At 34.3% G+C, this 19,714-nt stretch overlaps 2 protein-coding genes across 6 annotated transcripts in view; one reads left to right on the forward strand and one right to left on the reverse strand.

The window, feature by feature from the left end:
• LOC125675757 (mucin-2-like) overlaps positions 1-19,714 on the reverse strand; it is a 57,784-nt gene that overhangs the window by 5,478 nt on the left and 32,592 nt on the right. For 3 of the 5 annotated variants that reach the window (XM_056160533.1, XM_056160532.1, XM_056160531.1), the window contains one exon: positions 8,790-8,865. Coding sequence is in view for 2 of the 5 variants with exons in the window: in XM_056160529.1 (XP_056016504.1) it covers positions 3,035-3,058 (24 nt within the window). In the remaining 3 variants the exon portion in view is untranslated. Of the gene's footprint in view, positions 1-3,034; positions 3,097-8,789; positions 8,866-19,714 lie in introns of those variants that run through there. The other 2 variants (XM_056160530.1, XM_056160529.1) reach the window with 2 other exon arrangements.
• Positions 10,103-19,714, forward strand: part of LOC125675291 (glutathione S-transferase P 1-like) — a 12,257-nt gene continuing 2,645 nt past the window's right edge. The window contains exons 1-4 of the mRNA XM_048912825.2: positions 10,103-10,380; positions 12,903-13,009; positions 17,183-17,270; positions 18,921-19,024. Coding sequence (XP_048768782.1) covers positions 10,344-10,380; positions 12,903-13,009; positions 17,183-17,270; positions 18,921-19,024 — 336 coding nt within the window. The 5' untranslated portion in view covers positions 10,103-10,343. The remainder of the gene's footprint in view (positions 10,381-12,902; positions 13,010-17,182; positions 17,271-18,920; positions 19,025-19,714) is intronic.

Raw genomic sequence — 19,714 nt, forward strand, 5'->3', positions numbered from 1 at the left:
ACTTTATATGCTTTAGACGGTATAAAACTTGCTTATTTTCAAAGTTTCTAGATGACCTTCACCTTTGACCTTGACCTAATTTTCAAGGTCAAAGGTCAGGGATGTCACTTCAGTTGGTCCTGTCTTCCTACGACAAATACTTTAGGAGTTGTAAATTTCTACGCGAAATCGAAAACTTTCAAGGGCATTAATTCCCGTTAGGGATCAACGAATCATCAAAAACAGGAAGTCATCTTTTACAATTGGTCAGGCAATAAGTTTAGTGAACATTTCGTGTTCGTACCATTTACGGTTTCCATACTGTAGTGATAACAATGGTTTTAACGCAAGTCGCTGTAAATCGAACAAAGGTCAAAGTTCAGAATGGTAATGATATGCGTTGACTTAAGTTTGTTCTTGACTACTTGTGCATAGTATACCTTATCTGTACTTTATATGCTTTAGACGGTATGAAAATTGCTTATTTTCAAAGTTTCTAGATGACCTTGACCTTTGACCTTGACCTGATTTTCAAGGTCAAAGGTCAAGTATTCCATTCCAGTTGGTTCCGTCTTTCTACGACTTATATTTTAGGAGTTTTGAATTTTTCCGTAAAAATCGTAAACTTTCAGGGCCATTAACTCCCTTTAGGGATCACTGAAAACTTAAAAGTAAACACTACAACGCTTCAGCTTGATCGACTTAAGAATTTAGTGAAAGTTTCATGCTCTTATCATTTATGGTTTTCGAGATGAACCGATAACAAGGGTTTTTTGCGTAAAGTTCCATAAGTTCGTTAGGGGTCAAAGATCAAATACGCAGGGTGAGATCTGAGCATGTTTCGAGATGTCAAATATGATGGTCTAAATTGTTTTTCGATAAGTCTTAAAACGTCAAGAGCTTCTCGCGGCGGAAAGAAAAGAAGACAAATAATAATAATAACTAGTGATCCTAATTGTTCGCGAACAATTAGAGGGCTTTCCACCTACAATGATTTAAAAAAAGACATTTAAAAATATTTAAGATGATGTACGAATCTCAAAATGACCAAGAAAATTTAATTAATAATTTTCACGATGACCTTGACCTTTGACCTTCACCTCATTTTGAAGGTCAAAGGTCATTGCTCTTAATACAAGTGATCCCATGTCTCTATCTATATTAATGTAAAAGCTATAAGCTTAAAAAATGTTAATCAAGACATTCAGGGGCAATAATTTGTTTAGGGGTTTTCGGTTACTTTCGGTTAGCTTCTCAATGCTAAAAATACTTTGAAAGACCTTGAAAATGGAAAAAAATTAATTTTGATGATGACCTTGACCTTTGACCTTGACCTCATTTTGAAGGTCAAAGGTCATCGGTCTTAATGCAAGTGGTCCCATGTCTCTATCTATATTAATATAAAAGTTATAGGCTTAGATAATGATATTGGAGACTTTCAGGGGCAATAACTATGCTTAAGGGTTTTCGTATCCCTTTGATTATTTTTTCTTTGCAAGAGGGTTTTACTGTGAATTCATTAGCGAAGGTTTCGTGTCTCTATGACTTTCCGTTAAGCACGAGTAGCGATAACAAGGTTTTCGACGCGAGTCTCCGAAATTCACAGAAGGGTCAGAGTTCAAAGTTGTAATGCATACTATCAAAACCAATCAAGAATTCAATACTTACCCATATAATATTTCAATGCTATCTCAAGCAGGAAAGATAGTATAAAAAGTGCTATTTTTTCCTCTTTTCTGATGACCTTGACCTTTGACCTTGACCTAATTTTCAAGGTCAAAGGTCACCGATCCTATTCCAGTTGGTCCCATGTCTCTACGACAAACCGTGCTCAAGCTCGACATGTTTTACGAATAAATCGCAAAACATAGAGAGGCATTAACTCCCCTTAGGGGACACCGAATCCCTTCATTTGAAATTCTTCGCTTCTACTAATTACCCACTATGTTTTAGAAAAGGTTTCATCCTCCTATCATTTACGGTTACAAAGTAGAAGTGCTAACAATGATTTCTGCGAAAGGTCAAATAACTCCGTAAGGGGTCAAAGTTCAATTACGCAGGGTGAACTGTATTCGTTTCTCAAGAAGTACTATATGATGGACTATAAAGTTTTTCGATAAGTCTTAAGACGAAAATTTTTTTTGACGGCAGGAAAATAATAATAAACAGAACAATAACAATAGGACTTTCCACAGAAAGGTGGAAAGCCCTAATAATAATAAAAAACAGAACAATAACAAAAGGTCTTTCCACAGAAAGGTGGAAAGACCTAATAATTGGCAAAGGCCTATTGAATATCATTAGATAATGTTTACATAATTTTTACGCAGTCTTAAGTAATTGACTTTTGTATTCAAAACAGTCTCTAATAAATTTCACAGTAATTCTTAAGACTTTATGTATATCACTGTTAAAATATACTTGTAGCAAGTTCCTTTCATTGTCCACAGTAATATTTTTCTTTGTTGTATTCTAATGGTTTCTAAGGTAAGTATTTCTTACATATGTGTAGCTTAGAAAAAGATTTACATTGAAAAACAAAATGAATTCCATCCTCAATCACACCAGTATTCCAAGCATTACAACATCTTTCATTCATTGATGTGGAATTATATCTACCACTTTCTATTGCAAGTTTTTGTGCACTCAATCTAATTCTACTAAGAGAGGATCTCTCTGATCTTTTTCTGAGTAAATCAACATACACTGTATGGACTTCTTCTTGTAACTGTTAAATTTTATCTAGAATAGGCTGGTAGACAAAGAAACAAATAAACAGGAAATTTTAAATGGAAATAACCAGTGGACTTAATTACTAAATATTTAGTTTTTGAAATGTGAAAATATTTTTATACCCTACGTTCCCTTTAAGCTTTACACATAGATCTAGTAGGTTCAATTTATGATACATGTACATATGAGCCGCGCAGAGAGTAATACCATGCATGATTCAATCGTCACTATGGTCACAGGCTGAATCCATTATCAGGATTATCCATATGAAAATGAAAGAAAGAAAAAATAGGACCTGAATGTTTATAAAATGACAACCCACCCTACTTACCGCCACCTTGTACATAAATTCCTTGTGAAATGAATTACAAATGACATGGACTTTCAGAAATCACTTTAAAAAATCTGAATGTCCAGAAAAATTATTTTACTATATACATAAATCGATGAAACGTTCAGTACAATGTCACATTGAATGTGGTAGAAATATCGATCCCGTAGCTATAAATAGGTGCATTGGCCTACTATTTTCTAGATAAGGAAAATTTGAAGATTTGCACGTGGCAATGCAATTTTTATCAATTGAAAAAAATCTGAATGTCCATAATGATTTTTTATTAATTTTTAGAAAAATAGTTTATTCATATTTCAATTTGCCCTTACAATGTTCAAGACCTTGATAAAAAGAAAATATACATGTAATTGCATCACAATGTATATCGTCGACTGACCAGTTTCGGTGACCTTTGTGATCAACCGCGATTTTCTCATAAATCACTTGGATTAAATTAAAAAAAACAATACACCTACCTTTAAAGTAATTAAATTCCTTTACTTTCACCCAAAAATTCCAATTTTCATGATATTTTCGTAACAAAAAACATGTCACTTTGTGGTCCTCAAACGGTGACGTCACATATTTCGGTGACCATTGTTAATATAGGCTTGCCAAAAGTTTGTAACTGTTAAAACGTATAATACAGGAGGAATGTGCAACTAAACTTCAATGAATAAAATAACATAGTGTAGAATATGTAGACTTTTGGTATACTTTATATATTAATTTGAAGGTTTGCTTGAAAAGTAATAAGTAAATGGGCTTATTTTGGGGGTGCTCGTGTTGATTTTTTGCATGTTCTCCTTCTAGTAGTTCATTTTCGGGGGGGGGGATTAAAGACGTACTTTTTTTATATATATATGTTTGCAAACACTACGGCGAAATTGATGACGCAATCTACACCCGGAAACGACAACGTGCACACGTAAATAAAAGGCCACAGGTCACCGATTCTGGTCAGTCACCGAAATAAGGCAGTCGACGATACTAATTTCTTCAAACATATTATTGAAATCTATATGTAGCCTTTTGTATACATGAGAGTACATCTTTTAAAAACTTTAACATGAATATATGTACAATTTCGGTACTTTCTTCAATTTCTTTGTATTTGTAAATAACAGTTGCTATAGTACTTAGAAATTACGTTATTCAAAATGACAATTCTGTCAGGTGCGTAGCCAGGAATACATTTGTACGCACAAACGTCCACATCATTTTTGCAACAACAACAAAACAACAACAAAAAACAAAGGAGTGGGTGATTAGAAATATCAAAAGGTAGTGAAGGGCAATATTTATGACAATTATATTTGTCCTCTCCGGAATTGTTATTAAAGGATTCAGTTTATATCCACTTTAAATGTCGATCTCTATCTTGACATGTTTCAATTTTAAAAGAATATACAATGAACATTCATTTTAAAATGTATACATACGTAATGTACAAGAAAATGAATTTAAAAGAATTTTCTAGTCTTTGTTATTTTTAATCTTTACAGGTGTATTTTGAACATCAATGTAATATTGACTATCTGTGAAGTACTTGGTCTCTCTAAACCAGTTAACCACTCTATCTGACTGTTTTAAACCGTATATTCTAGGTCAATACCATACGTGTTTGTTTTGTCTAGTCTAAAATTGTTTGTAGTGGGTTCGTCATACAACGATATTGGACAGATCCTTTCTCATTTTTGAAATTTTACAAGTGTTTGTCCGCATTTCGTACAAAAACAGAACAGGCCTCGAATATGGCTGCGTAACAAATTTTATGAAGTATACGAAAAATGCGTTCAGGAGGGTCGAATATACACATCGAAATCGTCTAAAATTTATTAGCTTACGGGGGTTTTACCCCCTGGGCCCCAACCAGGGCTTGGCCCTGGACCCATTGGGGCCTTAAGGCGGCCCCCAAACCCCCTGCCTACTCATGCGTCCACGTCAAAAGTACCCTGGCTACGCCCCTGTCTGGTTGTTTTCAACATAAAATCCAACAAGAATGTGTTTCCATTTTATGTCAAATTTCACAACCTTTGACGTTATTTCCCATTAATCTTTACATTTTCGCAAAAATAAAGCAAGTGTTCATTGTCTTCAACGTTTTCTTTACATAATTCACACATGTTTGATTCGGTAATTTTCTTTATTTTCTTGAGAAAAGATTGTTTACATAGAAGATTATTGAGAAGTTTCAAATCAAATTCTGGTACCTTTTTTTTTTCCATACATATCTGCGATTTTGTTTTTGTAAATGAGACCCCAGGGGAGTTTATCAATATTTTAAAGTTCTACTGAGTAGTGGTCGCACGGGAGAGCGGACGTGTTTTGTGTCGCTCCACCAGAATGGAAATCTCTTACACTTATAGACTCTGCTATACTGCATTATATTCATACCTGGGATAATTTATTCAGTGAATTTCAGTGATAATGATTTAGTATATTATTTTGGACATGCAAAGTACCGATTCCGTCGAGCAGCCTCCAAAGAAAAAAACAACGCAACAAAAGCAAGCAGAACTAAGGAACTGTTAGTGATAACATGGGATGCTTAATTTAGCTTTTGTTCTATTTATGTATACTCTCCTGTGTGACGTCTGTATATATCATATTTATGTTATTCTGTTTCTGATGAGTCGTTTGGCTCAAGGATAATAAAAATAGTAGGGTTGATACAAGGGGGTATGCAATTTCTTTTGAGCAAAATTGGTATACATCTTTTTCGATGAAATATCAGTTATTTCAAGAGGTTTTTTCATTGCTATAATTTCAAAAATGAGTTTCATGCGCATGTTTTGATAGGGGAAATCTTGAAAATCCTGAATGATTATTTTACTATACACATAAATCGATGAAATTAACCTTCATAACAATGTAGTACAAATACTTATAAATATTTCTGCATGTTTCTTGAGCATAAGATTAATTCAGTTTTGAAATAATATGCATAATAGATTTTATGAATCAGTTCTAGGACCGAAAAAATCTGTATGTAATATTTCATTTAAGACTCAAATGTTGCTGTATTTTATAGAATAAATTGATACACAAGAGATACTCCTCCCCTGCAAAAATTTCTTGGAATTTAATAAGTCTTTGCATAATGTTGGGCTGTATATATGGTATACCTTTTGCTTCTTGTATATTTTGAAAGAGATAAAGATGAAGAAACCTCTAATGAACCATACAATAAAATACAATTTTCTCAAACAAAAATTGGAAAATAAGAAATTATTCTCAATTACAGATGATTCCAAACTGCATCTCTATAGCAAAATAAAAACTGAAATTAGATGGAAGTATGCTTACTTTTAAGGGGGGTGGGGTAAAATTAGGCAATTAATTTCTTAGAGGAAGTGATAATTCTTTTGAAATAGAAAGTGATAGATACAAAAATTTACTCAGGAATTAAAGACAGTGTATAGAGTGTAATAAACTAGATGATGATTTTCATTTCTTTCTTGATTGTTAACAAAATCAATAACTAGTACTGATAAATCGTTTATTTTCTAAAATTCAAGATTTCTTGAAAATCATGTACCTAAAAATAAACCACTCTGTACAATACAAATTAAATTAGATTCTCAACCTCAACTTAGACCTGTGGAAATGAAGTCCACATCGGTCAAATATAGCAATATTTTACTGCCATTTTTCTTTTGTTTTGTAGGTGGGGTTTTTTCAGTATTGTATTGCTTGATCCATACGGGTGTAATATGCAATAAATAAATAGGTTAATGACAACGAAAGAGGTTATTTGTTGAAGATATTGACAAAACATGGACAAATCACGGGAATTATACAAAAGGATATATCAGAGTTACATATTTCTGTAAATGTCTTCAGTTAAGAATTTATATTAAATGACCACCGGTGTTTGGGTTCAGGACACCTCCACCCCCCTCTCCGAATATCCTACATGAGTTCATTTAATTATCTATTTGCTAAAAATCTCTCTAGTCTCGAGTCAACAAGGTCTTGCATACCTCTAAATTCCAAAATAACTCAAAATAAGCTTCTTCTTTTTTTTATCATTTCATATAAATTCTTAACTAGAGAAAAATGTACGTGCGATACATGCAGATTATTTATCAAACATGAAATACATTTTGTACTTTATTGTCCAAACCATGACCAATGAGATACTAGCAGGCCTATTCAATTGTCAGTTTAAAAAAAACATAACTTAAATTGTTAACTCTCAGAATATCAAAATTGCGACGGGAGAAGAATATGTAACTTTATGAATTAGAGTTCAACATTAGAAAAGAATTAAAGACTTTAAAATATTAGTATATATAATGAAAACTTACTATATGCCCCCCAACGTCGGATCAGAGTCCCTAGATCTCCTTTTTATGTTGAGTTTATTTACTAAGCCTACTTGTTTCCAAAGTATTAGTCTATCTAATCGCCATACTCACACCTGCATGATTTCGCAATGAAAAAAAAAACTTATTAAAAGGTTACCACCGGGGGTAAATGGTGCAAAATCCTGTATTCTGAGCATTTCCTGGCACTTCCATTTCACTTTTAAATTGTCTCTACTTCTTAAACAAAACTTTTATGAACAAGTAATTATTATATTATACTTTTCAGGAATTCTTAGTGATACGTGTGTATCTGACGAAAATATCGTAAATTATATACAAAAAAATGTATGTAGGCCTACATATCAGTGTGTCGTCTTATATCCGATGAATTAAATGATATACATGTACTGGTGTTGATAAATTTGAATGATGCAATGACATGTTTACAAGTATCCACCTTTCATACCATTTTGGCTCAAAGTCTCGTTAGAATTAGGCCTAGATAATTCTTAAACTTTTTGGTCCGCAAAAAAAGGGGGTCCGGACTCTTCCTCCTCTGGATCCGCCCTTGTTACATGTACTTTAATATAACACAACTACATGTACACTATTTCATTTTTCGTTGTTATATTTTTGTTAATGTTGTATAGATTTAGGACGATGTGCCAATGTATGAATGGAGCTGTCATGGACTAGAGACTTGAGTGAAGGTGATCGGCGGGGAAATTACATATATATGGCACGCCAAATTCACAAAAATGAGCTAAACATAGTTTCACAGTTGATAAACTAGGTTTATCGACTGTAAACTATAGTTTACGGACCGTAAACTATAGTTAACGACGTTAATCTATATTTCACATCTGTAAACCATATAGTTAACAGATAATCTATGTTTCACAAGCGTAAACTATAATTAACAATGAAAGCAATCATTAGCGATTGCAAAACATAGTTTATCTGATAAATACGGTTTCACGATTGTAAACTACGGTTTACAAGTCTGATAATTATAGCATCACAATTTGTGAAACTAGGATTAACAATTGTGAACTATAGTTAACGAATTTAAATTATAGTTTACAAATGTGAATCTGTATTTATCAGCAAAATCTATTGTTAACGTTTATTAAAGACAGATAAACTTGGATAAGCATTTGTAAACTATAGTTTACAACGTTAACCGTTAAATATGGTTTTACGAATGAAAATTATAGTTAACGAATCGTTAACTATAGTTTACAGTTCGTAAACTATAGTTTACAGTCGATAAACCTAGTTTATGTTTTACTGTGAAACTATGTTTAGCTCATTTTTGTGAATTTGGCGTGTCATACATATAGCCTATTTGAGGAAAATATTGGTTCTGTATCTATTTTTTCATTGGATAAAGGGAGGGGGTCTATACACGCTATCCATAAATGCCATACCTTAGAGTCAGTAGGTCTAGTGATGTTGTCGTTTGTAGAGCTATTCCACCTCTGGGTACGTAGGTGCACCTCTACTCTAGAATATAAACCAATAGTATAAGATCCTGTTCTTGTGGTTCGTATCCCATAGGTACTATAACATTTATAAAAGCTATGAAATATGTAGGTAGAAACATGGGTAGACAACTATACATAGAACATATTTTATTTTCCAATCAAGGGCCCTCAAGGGGCAGCATGTAAATACATACAAATAATGTACATATACATATACAAGTAAAGAAAGAAGTGATTACATAACACATAGTTATATACAAATAGTGTCATATATATATATTGTTCAAAATAAATTTTCCAGTTATATTTAGAATAGATGGCTCTTCAGAACATAGTATGTAAATGAATTTTTGTTCATCATTGAGTTTGGTGTAAAAAAAAAAAAAAAAAAAAAAAAAAAAAAAAAAAAAAAACAACCACAAAAAGATTTTCATCAACAAACTTTTCACATTTAATCAAAAAATGAATCTCATCACCTAATGAACCGGAGTTGCATTTGTTACATATTAATTAAGTCAGGATTTACTTTCGACCTCTCTTAAGTCGGAACTGCGTAAAACATGTGCTCTACAGTCTACTACATGTAATGTCTTCGAGATAATGTGTACATGTATAGTAGTAGTAGTAGTAGTTTATTTATTTATATAGTGGCATGTGTGTATTCACAAACATTATGTTAACAGAAAGTGTAAAAAATAAATCAAACACCCGGCCCATCGGGCCAATATGCCACTCGGTTTAAACACAAAACTTAAATGCAATACATAAAGAAAAAAAGAAGTAGCACAGCGTTAAGACATATTTAGGGAAAACAAATTAACATGAAAACACACATGTTGTAAGTAAATACCTGCAGTACATCAATGTGATTTATGAGATAATAATTATAACGAGTCTGTTACTTTTGAATTAATTAAGCTGTGCCATTCAAAATCATTTGAAGGATTTCTACTCTTGTAAGTTTAAAGTTCAACAATTTAAATTTTTTTTCCCCCAAATCATAACAAATACATTGTAAGCCTAAACTGCAACCTGTAGGTCGCAGGTTCGAGTGCAGCAGGGGTTTTCATTTTTTTTTCCAGATTACCTTCTCCTAAAACTGTATTTTTTGACAAAATAAAGTAAATTTGAAAATTTTCAACTTCAAAATATTTTTGTACATATCCTCCACTTTTCATCTACATCAAATTTCTCTAGTGTAGCACACCTCCTTAAGTGACCGACTTTCAACTCTTTCAGTTTCATGGTTTTATTTATTTATTTATTTTTATTTTTATTTTTTTTTGGTGGTTTTTTTTTTTTATTCGGGCTTGATATTCAGAAATTATATCTAGACTGCACATGGTCAACAGGTGGATTTAGTGAAGTAAATTCGATTTTTTAAGAACGCCTGTCACCGAGATAACTGATCCAGACCCAAAGTAGGTCAAGGTGAAGTAAAGCCTTATACACCAGGGTAAAACCGTTTGCACTGTTGCAGGACGTGATTGTAAGAATATGGCAAAGATTCAGCTAGTATACTTTCCTGTGAGAGGTATGTGGGGCCTACTGTTAGATCTATTAAGAGACGGGGAGTATTATGAAAGATTGAACCCCTGCCGAAAAAGAGATTTAAAATTAGGCCTATTATAAGAATTGTATGTGCCATAATTTGGAGTTTCAATTGACTGGTCATTTTCTTGGACTGTATACATATATGTACATATGATACAGTACATCTGATCTAGAACATGAAGGTTACTGGGGATGTAACCCTACCCTCTTCTGTTTGAATAAATTTCTAACAAAGATGCTCAACTTCTGTCATTTTCAACTCCCAATTTCGGGGGGGGGGGGGTTACAAACTTTGGTCGCACCCTCCACCCTTTATTTAAAAGCATACATGTACATACATATATGTACCGGTACACATATAAAATGTCTGCACTGTCAAATCACCATGTGAAATGATTGGACCTGTATAAATTCATTTCCACACAGCTGCTGAATACGCAATTTCCGAGTTGCCCAATAGATCTTTCCCTTTGTTGAACTCTTGCGCACAGTGAGACGCAAAGTGTATTTTCATGCACATGCGGTGGGTACAAATGTTTATCGTTGTCATCATATATTGCTGAAAGGATGATTACCAGACATCATGCAACCACCTAAACTGCAGGGACACACAATTTTAGTAAGTTTATGGGATTTAAATATTAATGAAATAGCTGAAACAAAAATCAATAATCACCATATTTCTTTGATTAAAGGTTCATATTCAATTTAATGGCCTAATTCAAACAAATATTATTCTTGATATGGTCAGTTTAATGTATACCAATGGCTGGTATAAACAAAATTGATGCTTACATAATTTTTATCCTTATATACATAGCCAGTCTATAATATATGTATAGATCTTGTACCCACCCATGCGTTCAACAGAACACTAAACGTAACTCCACCACAGAAGAGCTGATATATCGGAAGTTGCGTATTTACATATTATGTACGTGTATGTAGGTAATCCCATGGAGATCCAGGTTAGAATAGGTCCTCAGTACCCCCTTGCTTGTCGTAACAGGCAACTAAATGGGGCGACGCTTCAGATGAGACCACAAAAACTGAGGTCCCGTGTCACAGCAGGTGTGGTACAATAAAGATCCCTCCCTGCTCAATGGACATAAAGCGTCGAGCAGAGGCCTAAATTTTGCAGCCCTTCATCGGCAGTGATGACGTCTCCATATGAGTGAAATATTCTCAAGAGGGACGTTAAACAATATTCAATCAATTAATGCATGTAGGTTTCATGAAGCAATTGTAAATAATCTAGAAATCCGCGGAAAACATAACCACGGAATGAATTGGGAATGTATGGATCTGCAGAAATATGATCCTGCCGACAGAACTATGTTTACAGTATGATCTACCCGTGGCACATCGAAGCCTCACTGCCTGTTCAGGGAAGGTAAAGTTTTTGTGGCACAGGAAATAATGGCTAGTATTTCTCTGTAGATGACATGACCTTCTTATTCTACTTTATCTGCTCATCTTTGAAAATTGGGGGGTGGGGGGGGGTGGGGGGTGGTATGTTCATATTATAGAATGTGTTAAGGTGATGACAGTTTTTTTACTGTTTCATACTTCAAATGTGCTTATTAAAAGGATGTGTATGTTAACAAAATCTCAATGTAGGAGATTGACATAGATCGATTTAATATAGCAGTTATATTGTCAAATAGTTGATAGATTGAATACATCTATGCATTAGATATATTGTAGACTATTTTAAGAATCCATAACATGTATGATATACATAAAAGAATTATTGCATTTACATGTATGATGTATCCACACATTAGATGAATTGGTATTTGTTATTTTGATTGTGGCGAGTATATATCATATTAAGATTTTTTCAATTGATGGCAGAGCCCATAAGAAACTGCGAATGTATGTGTGTTACACAATTTTTTCAGGTTGAAACAAGCTCATAAAACCCAGCTAGCGTTTGTGTACAATATTATGTTTTTAGGCCATGACAAGTCCATATAAGAATCCTGCTGTTGGTGTATATATGTAGTAAGATTTTTTTTAAGGTCGTGATGACCCCATAAGGACCTTGATGGTGTATGTATGTCTGTACTATATATTTAAATTTTTTAGGCGGTTGCGAATCTGTAAGGACCATGCTGGTGTATTTGTGTACTAGATATCTAATATGATTTTTTTAGGCCGTGGCAAATCTGTAAGGACCATGCTGGTGTATGTGTGACGTGCCTTATTTTTAATATGACTTTTCTAGGCTGTTGTGAGTCCATTCGGACCCTGCTGGTGTATGTGTATATAATGTGTATGATATGATTTTTGTAGGTCGTGGTGAATCCATTCGGACCCTGCTGGTGTATGTGTATATAATGTGTATGATATGATTTTTGTAGGTCGTGGTGAATCCATTCGGACCCTGCTGGTGTATGTGTATATAATGTGTATGATATGATTTTTGTAGGTCGTGGTGAATCCATTCGGACCCTGCTGGTGTATGTGTATATAATGTGTATGATATGATTTTTGTAGGTCGTGGTGAATCCATTCGGACCCTGCTGGTGGATAACAATGTTGATTATGAAGAAGTGGATGTTCTACCAAGGGAAAATTGGGTCAACAATTGGAAACCTAAAATGGTCAGTATATTTACAATATATTCTGATTTTTATAGTTGAATTATTGTGGATATGTTGTTTATTTTGTTTCATAATTTTGTCATTTCATGTGATTTAGGTTTTAATACAAAATGTAAAATGTTCAATTTTCCCCCCTAACTTTGAATCATTCATCAGCATACATGGTACCTTTAAATCTAGCAGACTTCAGACTCTATTGAGGGTTGTTCAGATTGGCAATAGATGAATTTAATTAATAATTCAATGACATTGTTATAATGAACAGGTGCCTGGAAATCATTTCATAATTATTTCATCTTTGACAAATGACTTTTCAAACAAAATTTAGTTCCCGGGCCCTGTCATGTACTACTTCATCATGCCCATACCCCCAAACAAAGAAGAGGTCCAGTAAGCTTTTGTGTTTTGTGTGAGACTGACTAATTATCTTCAATGAATTCTGCTAAGAAATTATCAACATTTGCTGTACAAATTTTCACAGATCTGTGTGGGTGCTTGGTATTTTTTTTATAACTGTATAGGTCATGCAGAAATTACTACAGTTTACTCTTCTTTTTTTTTTTCTTATCTGGTGATGAAAGAGATTGAAGAGACAGGATTTGTACAAAAGAATATAATCTGACATGACCATTGATCTGCTAATTGTGAACCATTGTACTTCAAACATGCATGAGTTGTTTGGGTGCATGTGCCACATAGTTTGTCTAACATTTATCTTGATAGTATTGGTGATAGCCAAAGGCAATTACATCAAACAGCCATTGTGAATTTGTTGAAACATGGTAGTCTCTCTAGGCAGATAAGGTGTTGAATGACTGTTGAAATCCATAATGCACATTTTGCTGTTACTATGTAACATAAACAAAGGTTTATCATCTCAAATATCGTTATCTTTAAAGACGGGTCAGCTCAATAGAGATATATTGTGAAAGAGTATTCTAGACTATATTAAAAAATACTTCAAATGAAGGCCAATTAAGGGCTTAAAACAGTATTGTATATATTATATCCAGGGCTCAACATTAACTTTTTTTCCTACTTGTCCATTCGGACAAGAGACAAAGAAAGATATTTACTTGTCTGAACTTCAACTTCACTTGTCCGGAATTTTTTTTAAAAAGGATATAATATCGTCAACTTGAAAACTGTATTTAATTTTTTTAATATATAGTCTATTTTTATACCTGCTTGATTGATTGTTTTTTATCTTATTATCTTGATAAAAACAACAAACGCATAAAACCAAATTTTATCTAGACTTCCCATCTTGAATCAATGACTTCGTAAGATCCATTGATGTATTCTCTCACCAGAGGGCGCGCTACGTTGTGGAACGTAGCGTAACACTCTCTGGTAAGAGATTGCAATGGGTGATTGAAAGTAGTACGCAATAAGTGAACACCAATCCCGATTGAGTTTGATTCAGCTAGTTTACATAGCAATCGAAGTTCATTTTCCATGCATTATACATGTACTTCTGACTCTTAACTACCGATAAACTTTTCACAAAATTGTTTGGAGACTTCTTTACATAAAAAAGCACTTGTCCAATCGGACAAGTGCCCATCAATATTCACTTGTCCGAAATGTTTTTTCACTGGTACCGCACAAGGGGACAAACGTAGATGTTGACCCCTGATATCGCCATGATTGTTTAGAATTTGAATTGCAATTTGAATTTGATCTCCACAATCATCAAGATCATGGTGGGAATTAGTATTTTCAATGAATGCTAGTTTCCTTTTGCCAATAATAATCTATGAGAGTATTTTAAGTAGGTAAGAGTACAAATTATAGTAATTATGTGGCATGCAAATTGATATAATACTGTTAGGATATATATGGAATAGTTTTGCAATAATTTCTTTTAATTGAATATTGATGATATCTGGTACAGTGTATGTGCAATGAAGACTGCGATAAAGTTCTGCAAGAGTTGAATGACAGACTATGGACTTATGAGTATTCTCACACCAACCAACACAACCGTACACCCTAACACCAACCAACACAATTGTACACCCTAACACCAACCAACACAATTGTACACCCTAACACCAACCAACACAATCGTACACCCTAACACCAACCAACACAATTGTACACCCTCACTCCAACCAACACAACTGTACACCCTCACTCCAACCAACACAATTGTACACCCTCACTCCAACGAACAAAACTGTACACCCTCACTCCAACCAACTCAACCGTACACCCTAACACCAACCAACTCAACCGTACACCCTAACACCAACCAACTCAACCGTACACCCTCACACCAACCAACAAAATTGTACACCTTAACACCAACCAACACAACTGTACACCCTAACACCAACCAACACAACTGTACACCCAATACCAACCAACACAATTGTACACCTTAACACCAACCAACACAACTGTACACCCTTACACCAACCAGCACAGCTGTACACCCTTGTACCAACCAGCACAACCATACACCCTTGTACCAACCAACACAAGTTAGGAGTATGGCACAAATTTAAACTTTTGCTATACGTTCTGGCCAATTAGCAGTGACATTAATTCTCAATCTAATTAAAATTAGACTTGTATATCCGCTCCTCTATGATACACTTCAATACAAGTATTGAAGCTTATCGTAGAGGAGCGGATATACAAGTCTAATTTTAATTAGATTGGCGTGTGGTGTGCATCAACTTTTTTGAAAAAGGGCTATATCTCAAGAACCCCTTGTCCAATTTTTATCAAATTTGTCACAGGGTATCCTTGGCCCAAGGGCTTTCATTTGTACTAAAACTAGGGTTGTGACCCTTTAACAAGGGGAGATAATTAGGAAAATGCAAAAAAAAGTAGTGGTTGCTAAAAAATCTTCTCAAGAACCACTGAGCAAATTATCACCAAATTTATGCATAAGAATGAGGATAGGTTGTAGATAAAAAATTGTTCAAGGCATCATCTTGTGGCAAAGGGTGTGGTCTCAAGGTCACTTCAAAGTTGACTTTCAATTTTGTTTTTTAAAACTTTGATATTTTGCTTAGTATAAGGACTAGGATCATCAAATTTTGTCAGTTGATGCATCTTAGGACCTAATATTATGTTGTCTCAAAAGTAGGTCATGGTGACCTACTTTTTGAATTTTGCAGATAATTATTATTAAATGGATTTTGATGCATATCTTGGACACTTTTGAGCCTATTATCATAAAAAATTGTCAGTTGATGGATCATGGGACCTTGAAGTGCGTCATGTGAAAAGTATGTCACCATGACCTACTTTCTGAATTTTATGGCTAATCATTTATGAATACATTTTAGGTTGTTAATTCAGATACCGAGAGGTTCAGAATCATCAAACCTTTTAAGTTAATGCATCTAGAGGCCTCAAAACATATTTATTTTAAAAAAAGTAGGTCACAGTGACCTACTTTTTGAATTTTGCAGACATTCAAATTTCACATTTTCAATTTTAGATGCATATTTTGGACACTATGAAAGCTAGGATCATCAAACTTTGTCAGTTGATGCATCTTGAGTCTTCATAGTTTGTTGACCAAAAAGTAGGTCACTGTGACCAACTTTTGGAATTTGACTGCTATATTTTAATATTTCAGATACTATTTGACTTACAATCATCAAACTTTGTCAGTTGATGGGTCTTGAGTCTTCAGAGTGTGTTGACAGAGAAGTAGGTCACTGTGACCTACTTTTGGAATTTGACATTTATATTTGAATATTTCAGATACTATTTGACTTCAATTATAAAACTTTGTCAGCTGATGCATCTTGAGTCTTTGGAGTGTGTCGACCAAAAAGTAGGTCACTGTGGCCTTCTTTTGGAATCTGATGGTTATATTTGAATACTATTTGACTTGTCAGTTGATGCATCTTGAGTCTTCAGTGAGTCGACCAAAAGTTGGTCACCATGACCTACTTTTGGACAGTTACATTTAAATTTTCAGGTACTATTTGACTTAACACCAATTGATGAATCTTGGTTAGTGAGAATTTTTGCCTGTTCTACAATGTATCAGAAGAGTGATTCTAGGCCCATGGGCCTCTTGTTAGATAAAGTATTATTATTACTAGTACGTCATGTAGTAGTATATTATGCAAAGAATGATTCATTAAGATATCTATGAGATTATCACATAATGATTGACCAGATGTTTTTCAACTTTTTCAGGCTTTTGGCCAGTGTCCATTTCTGAAGGATGGTGATGTGGAGCTGGTGCAGTCAAATACAATACTGAGATATCTCGCAAGGAAACTGGGTAAGTACGAACATAGGGCTTAAGACTGCTGAGTTTCCACTTCTCCCCAGAAAATTTGAGATGGATTTTGACTGTTGTCCATCCTAAGTGTTTTGTTAGACAGAAGTCAGTTCTTGTTCCCAGGTTAGTATGAGCACTTATTGTCCAGTAATGCACTGGAATGTTGAAATATTTTATACATTGTGAATGTGTCATTCATTGTCATTTAAAAAATTTAACTTTCGTGTTTGAAAATACATGAGGGCATGAACTGGGATGCTTTACGCCAGCATACTTCATGAAGCATTGTAGTGCTCCATGAGAAGTATGCAGGCATAAAGTGATTCTGTTCATACCCTCATGTATTCTCAACATTAAATTCAGTTTTTATATTAACCTTTTATTTCACTTTTATCAAAATTCCCAGCCATTAAAATAGTTGTACTATATTAAGATTTACATGTGCATTGTTCACATTCATGAGAAAATGGCTATCATGTCATTGGGGGAAGATATTGAGGGCAAAAACATTGGAAATGTAAATATTTAGCCATATGACCCAGAAACCAGATCTCTCACTGAGGTATCCGGCCTGAACAAAACCAGATCTCTCACTGAGGTATCCGGCCTGAACAAAACCAGATCTCTCACTGAGGTATCCGGCCTGAACAAAACCATATCTCTCACGGAGGTATCCGGCCTGAACAAAACCAGATCTCTCACTGAGGTATCCGGCCTGAACAAAACCAGATCTCTCACTGAGGTATCCGGCCTGAACAAAACCAGATCTCTCACGGAGGTATCCGGCCTGAACAAAACCAGATCTCTCACTGAGGTATCCGGCCTTAACAAAACCAGATCTCTCACTGAGGTATCCGGCCTGAACAAAACCAGATCTCTCACTGAGGTGTCCGGCCTGAACAAAACCAGATCTCTCACTGAGGTATCCGGCCTGAACAAAACCAGATCTCTCACTGAGGTATCCGGCCTTAACAAAACCAGATCTCTCACTGAGGTATCCGGCCTGAACAAAACCAGATCTCTCACGGAGGTATCTGGCCTGAACAAAACCAGATCTCTCACGCAGGTATCCGGCCTGAACAAAACCAGATCTCTCACGGAGGTATCCGGCCTGAACAAAACCAGATCTCTCACGGAGGTATCCGGCCTGCACAAAAGCTCAAATGATTCCATCCAGAGGACCTGTGCTCTTGCTATTTAAATAAGTTTTCAGTTGCAGAGTCACACAATGTTGCGAAGCATGGATTTTGAGGCTTTTATAATTCCCTTAAACTGATTTAAACCTAACTGTCTATCAGGGTAGGTCAGTAGGTTTATGTGTTGACAGCTGATCTGTCGATCATGAGGTCGAGTCTAGCAGGGTTTATAAAAAAAAATCAGATTTACTAAAACCGGATTTTTAACTAGATAAGGTGGATTTGAAAGTTTTCGATTTCAAATTACTGTTGTACATATCCTCCACTTTCCATCGATACCAGATTCTCTGGTGTGTAATTCCCCCCTGGAAAAATCAATAAGAGTTCCACTGAAATCCATAGATAGTAACATGTCTTCAGATCCATGCCAAATCAATAAGAATTCCACTGAAATCCATAAATAGTAATATATGTCTTCAGATCCATGAAAACTAATGTTTTATGAAATATGTAGATTTGTATGGTGCTGATAATAAGGAGGCATCAAGGGCTGACATGATAAACGATGGAACTGAGGACCTGAGAGTGGCTTACACCAAGATGATATACCAGAATTATGTAAGTCAGATATGTACCAGAATTATGTAAGTCAGATATATACCAGAATTATGTAAGTCATATATATACCAGAATTATGTAAGTCAGATATATACCAGAATTATGTAAGTCAGATATACCGGAATTACGTAAGTCAGATATACCGTGTATACCAGAATTATGTAAGTCAGATATATACCAGAATTATGTAAGTCAGATATGTACCAGAATTATGTAAGTCAGATATATATACCAGAATTATGTAAGTCAGATATATATACCAGAATTATGTAAGTCAGATATAAACCAGAATCATGTAAGTCAGATATATATACCAGAATTATGTAAGTCAGATATACCAGAATTATGTAAGTCAGATATATATACCAGAATTATGTAAGTCAGATATACCAGAATTATGTAAGTCAGATATATACCAGAATTATGTAAGTCAGATATAAACTAGAATTATGTAAGTCAGATATAAACTAGAATTATGTAAGTCAGATATATACCAGAATTATGTAAGTCAGATATATACCAGAATTATGTAAGTCAGATATATATACCAGAATTATGTAAGTCAAATATATCAGATTTATGTTAGTGTAGACAACATAGTCATATATATGAGTGAGTTTGGGATTTCTTAATTGTTCAATCACTGTTTGTAATTATGTACAATAATGTATTGATGCTTCTAAAGATTTT

The sequence above is a fragment of the Ostrea edulis genome, chromosome 3, assembly GCF_947568905.1.
Source record: "Ostrea edulis chromosome 3, xbOstEdul1.1, whole genome shotgun sequence".
Lineage (NCBI taxonomy): Eukaryota > Metazoa > Mollusca > Bivalvia > Ostreida > Ostreidae > Ostrea > Ostrea edulis.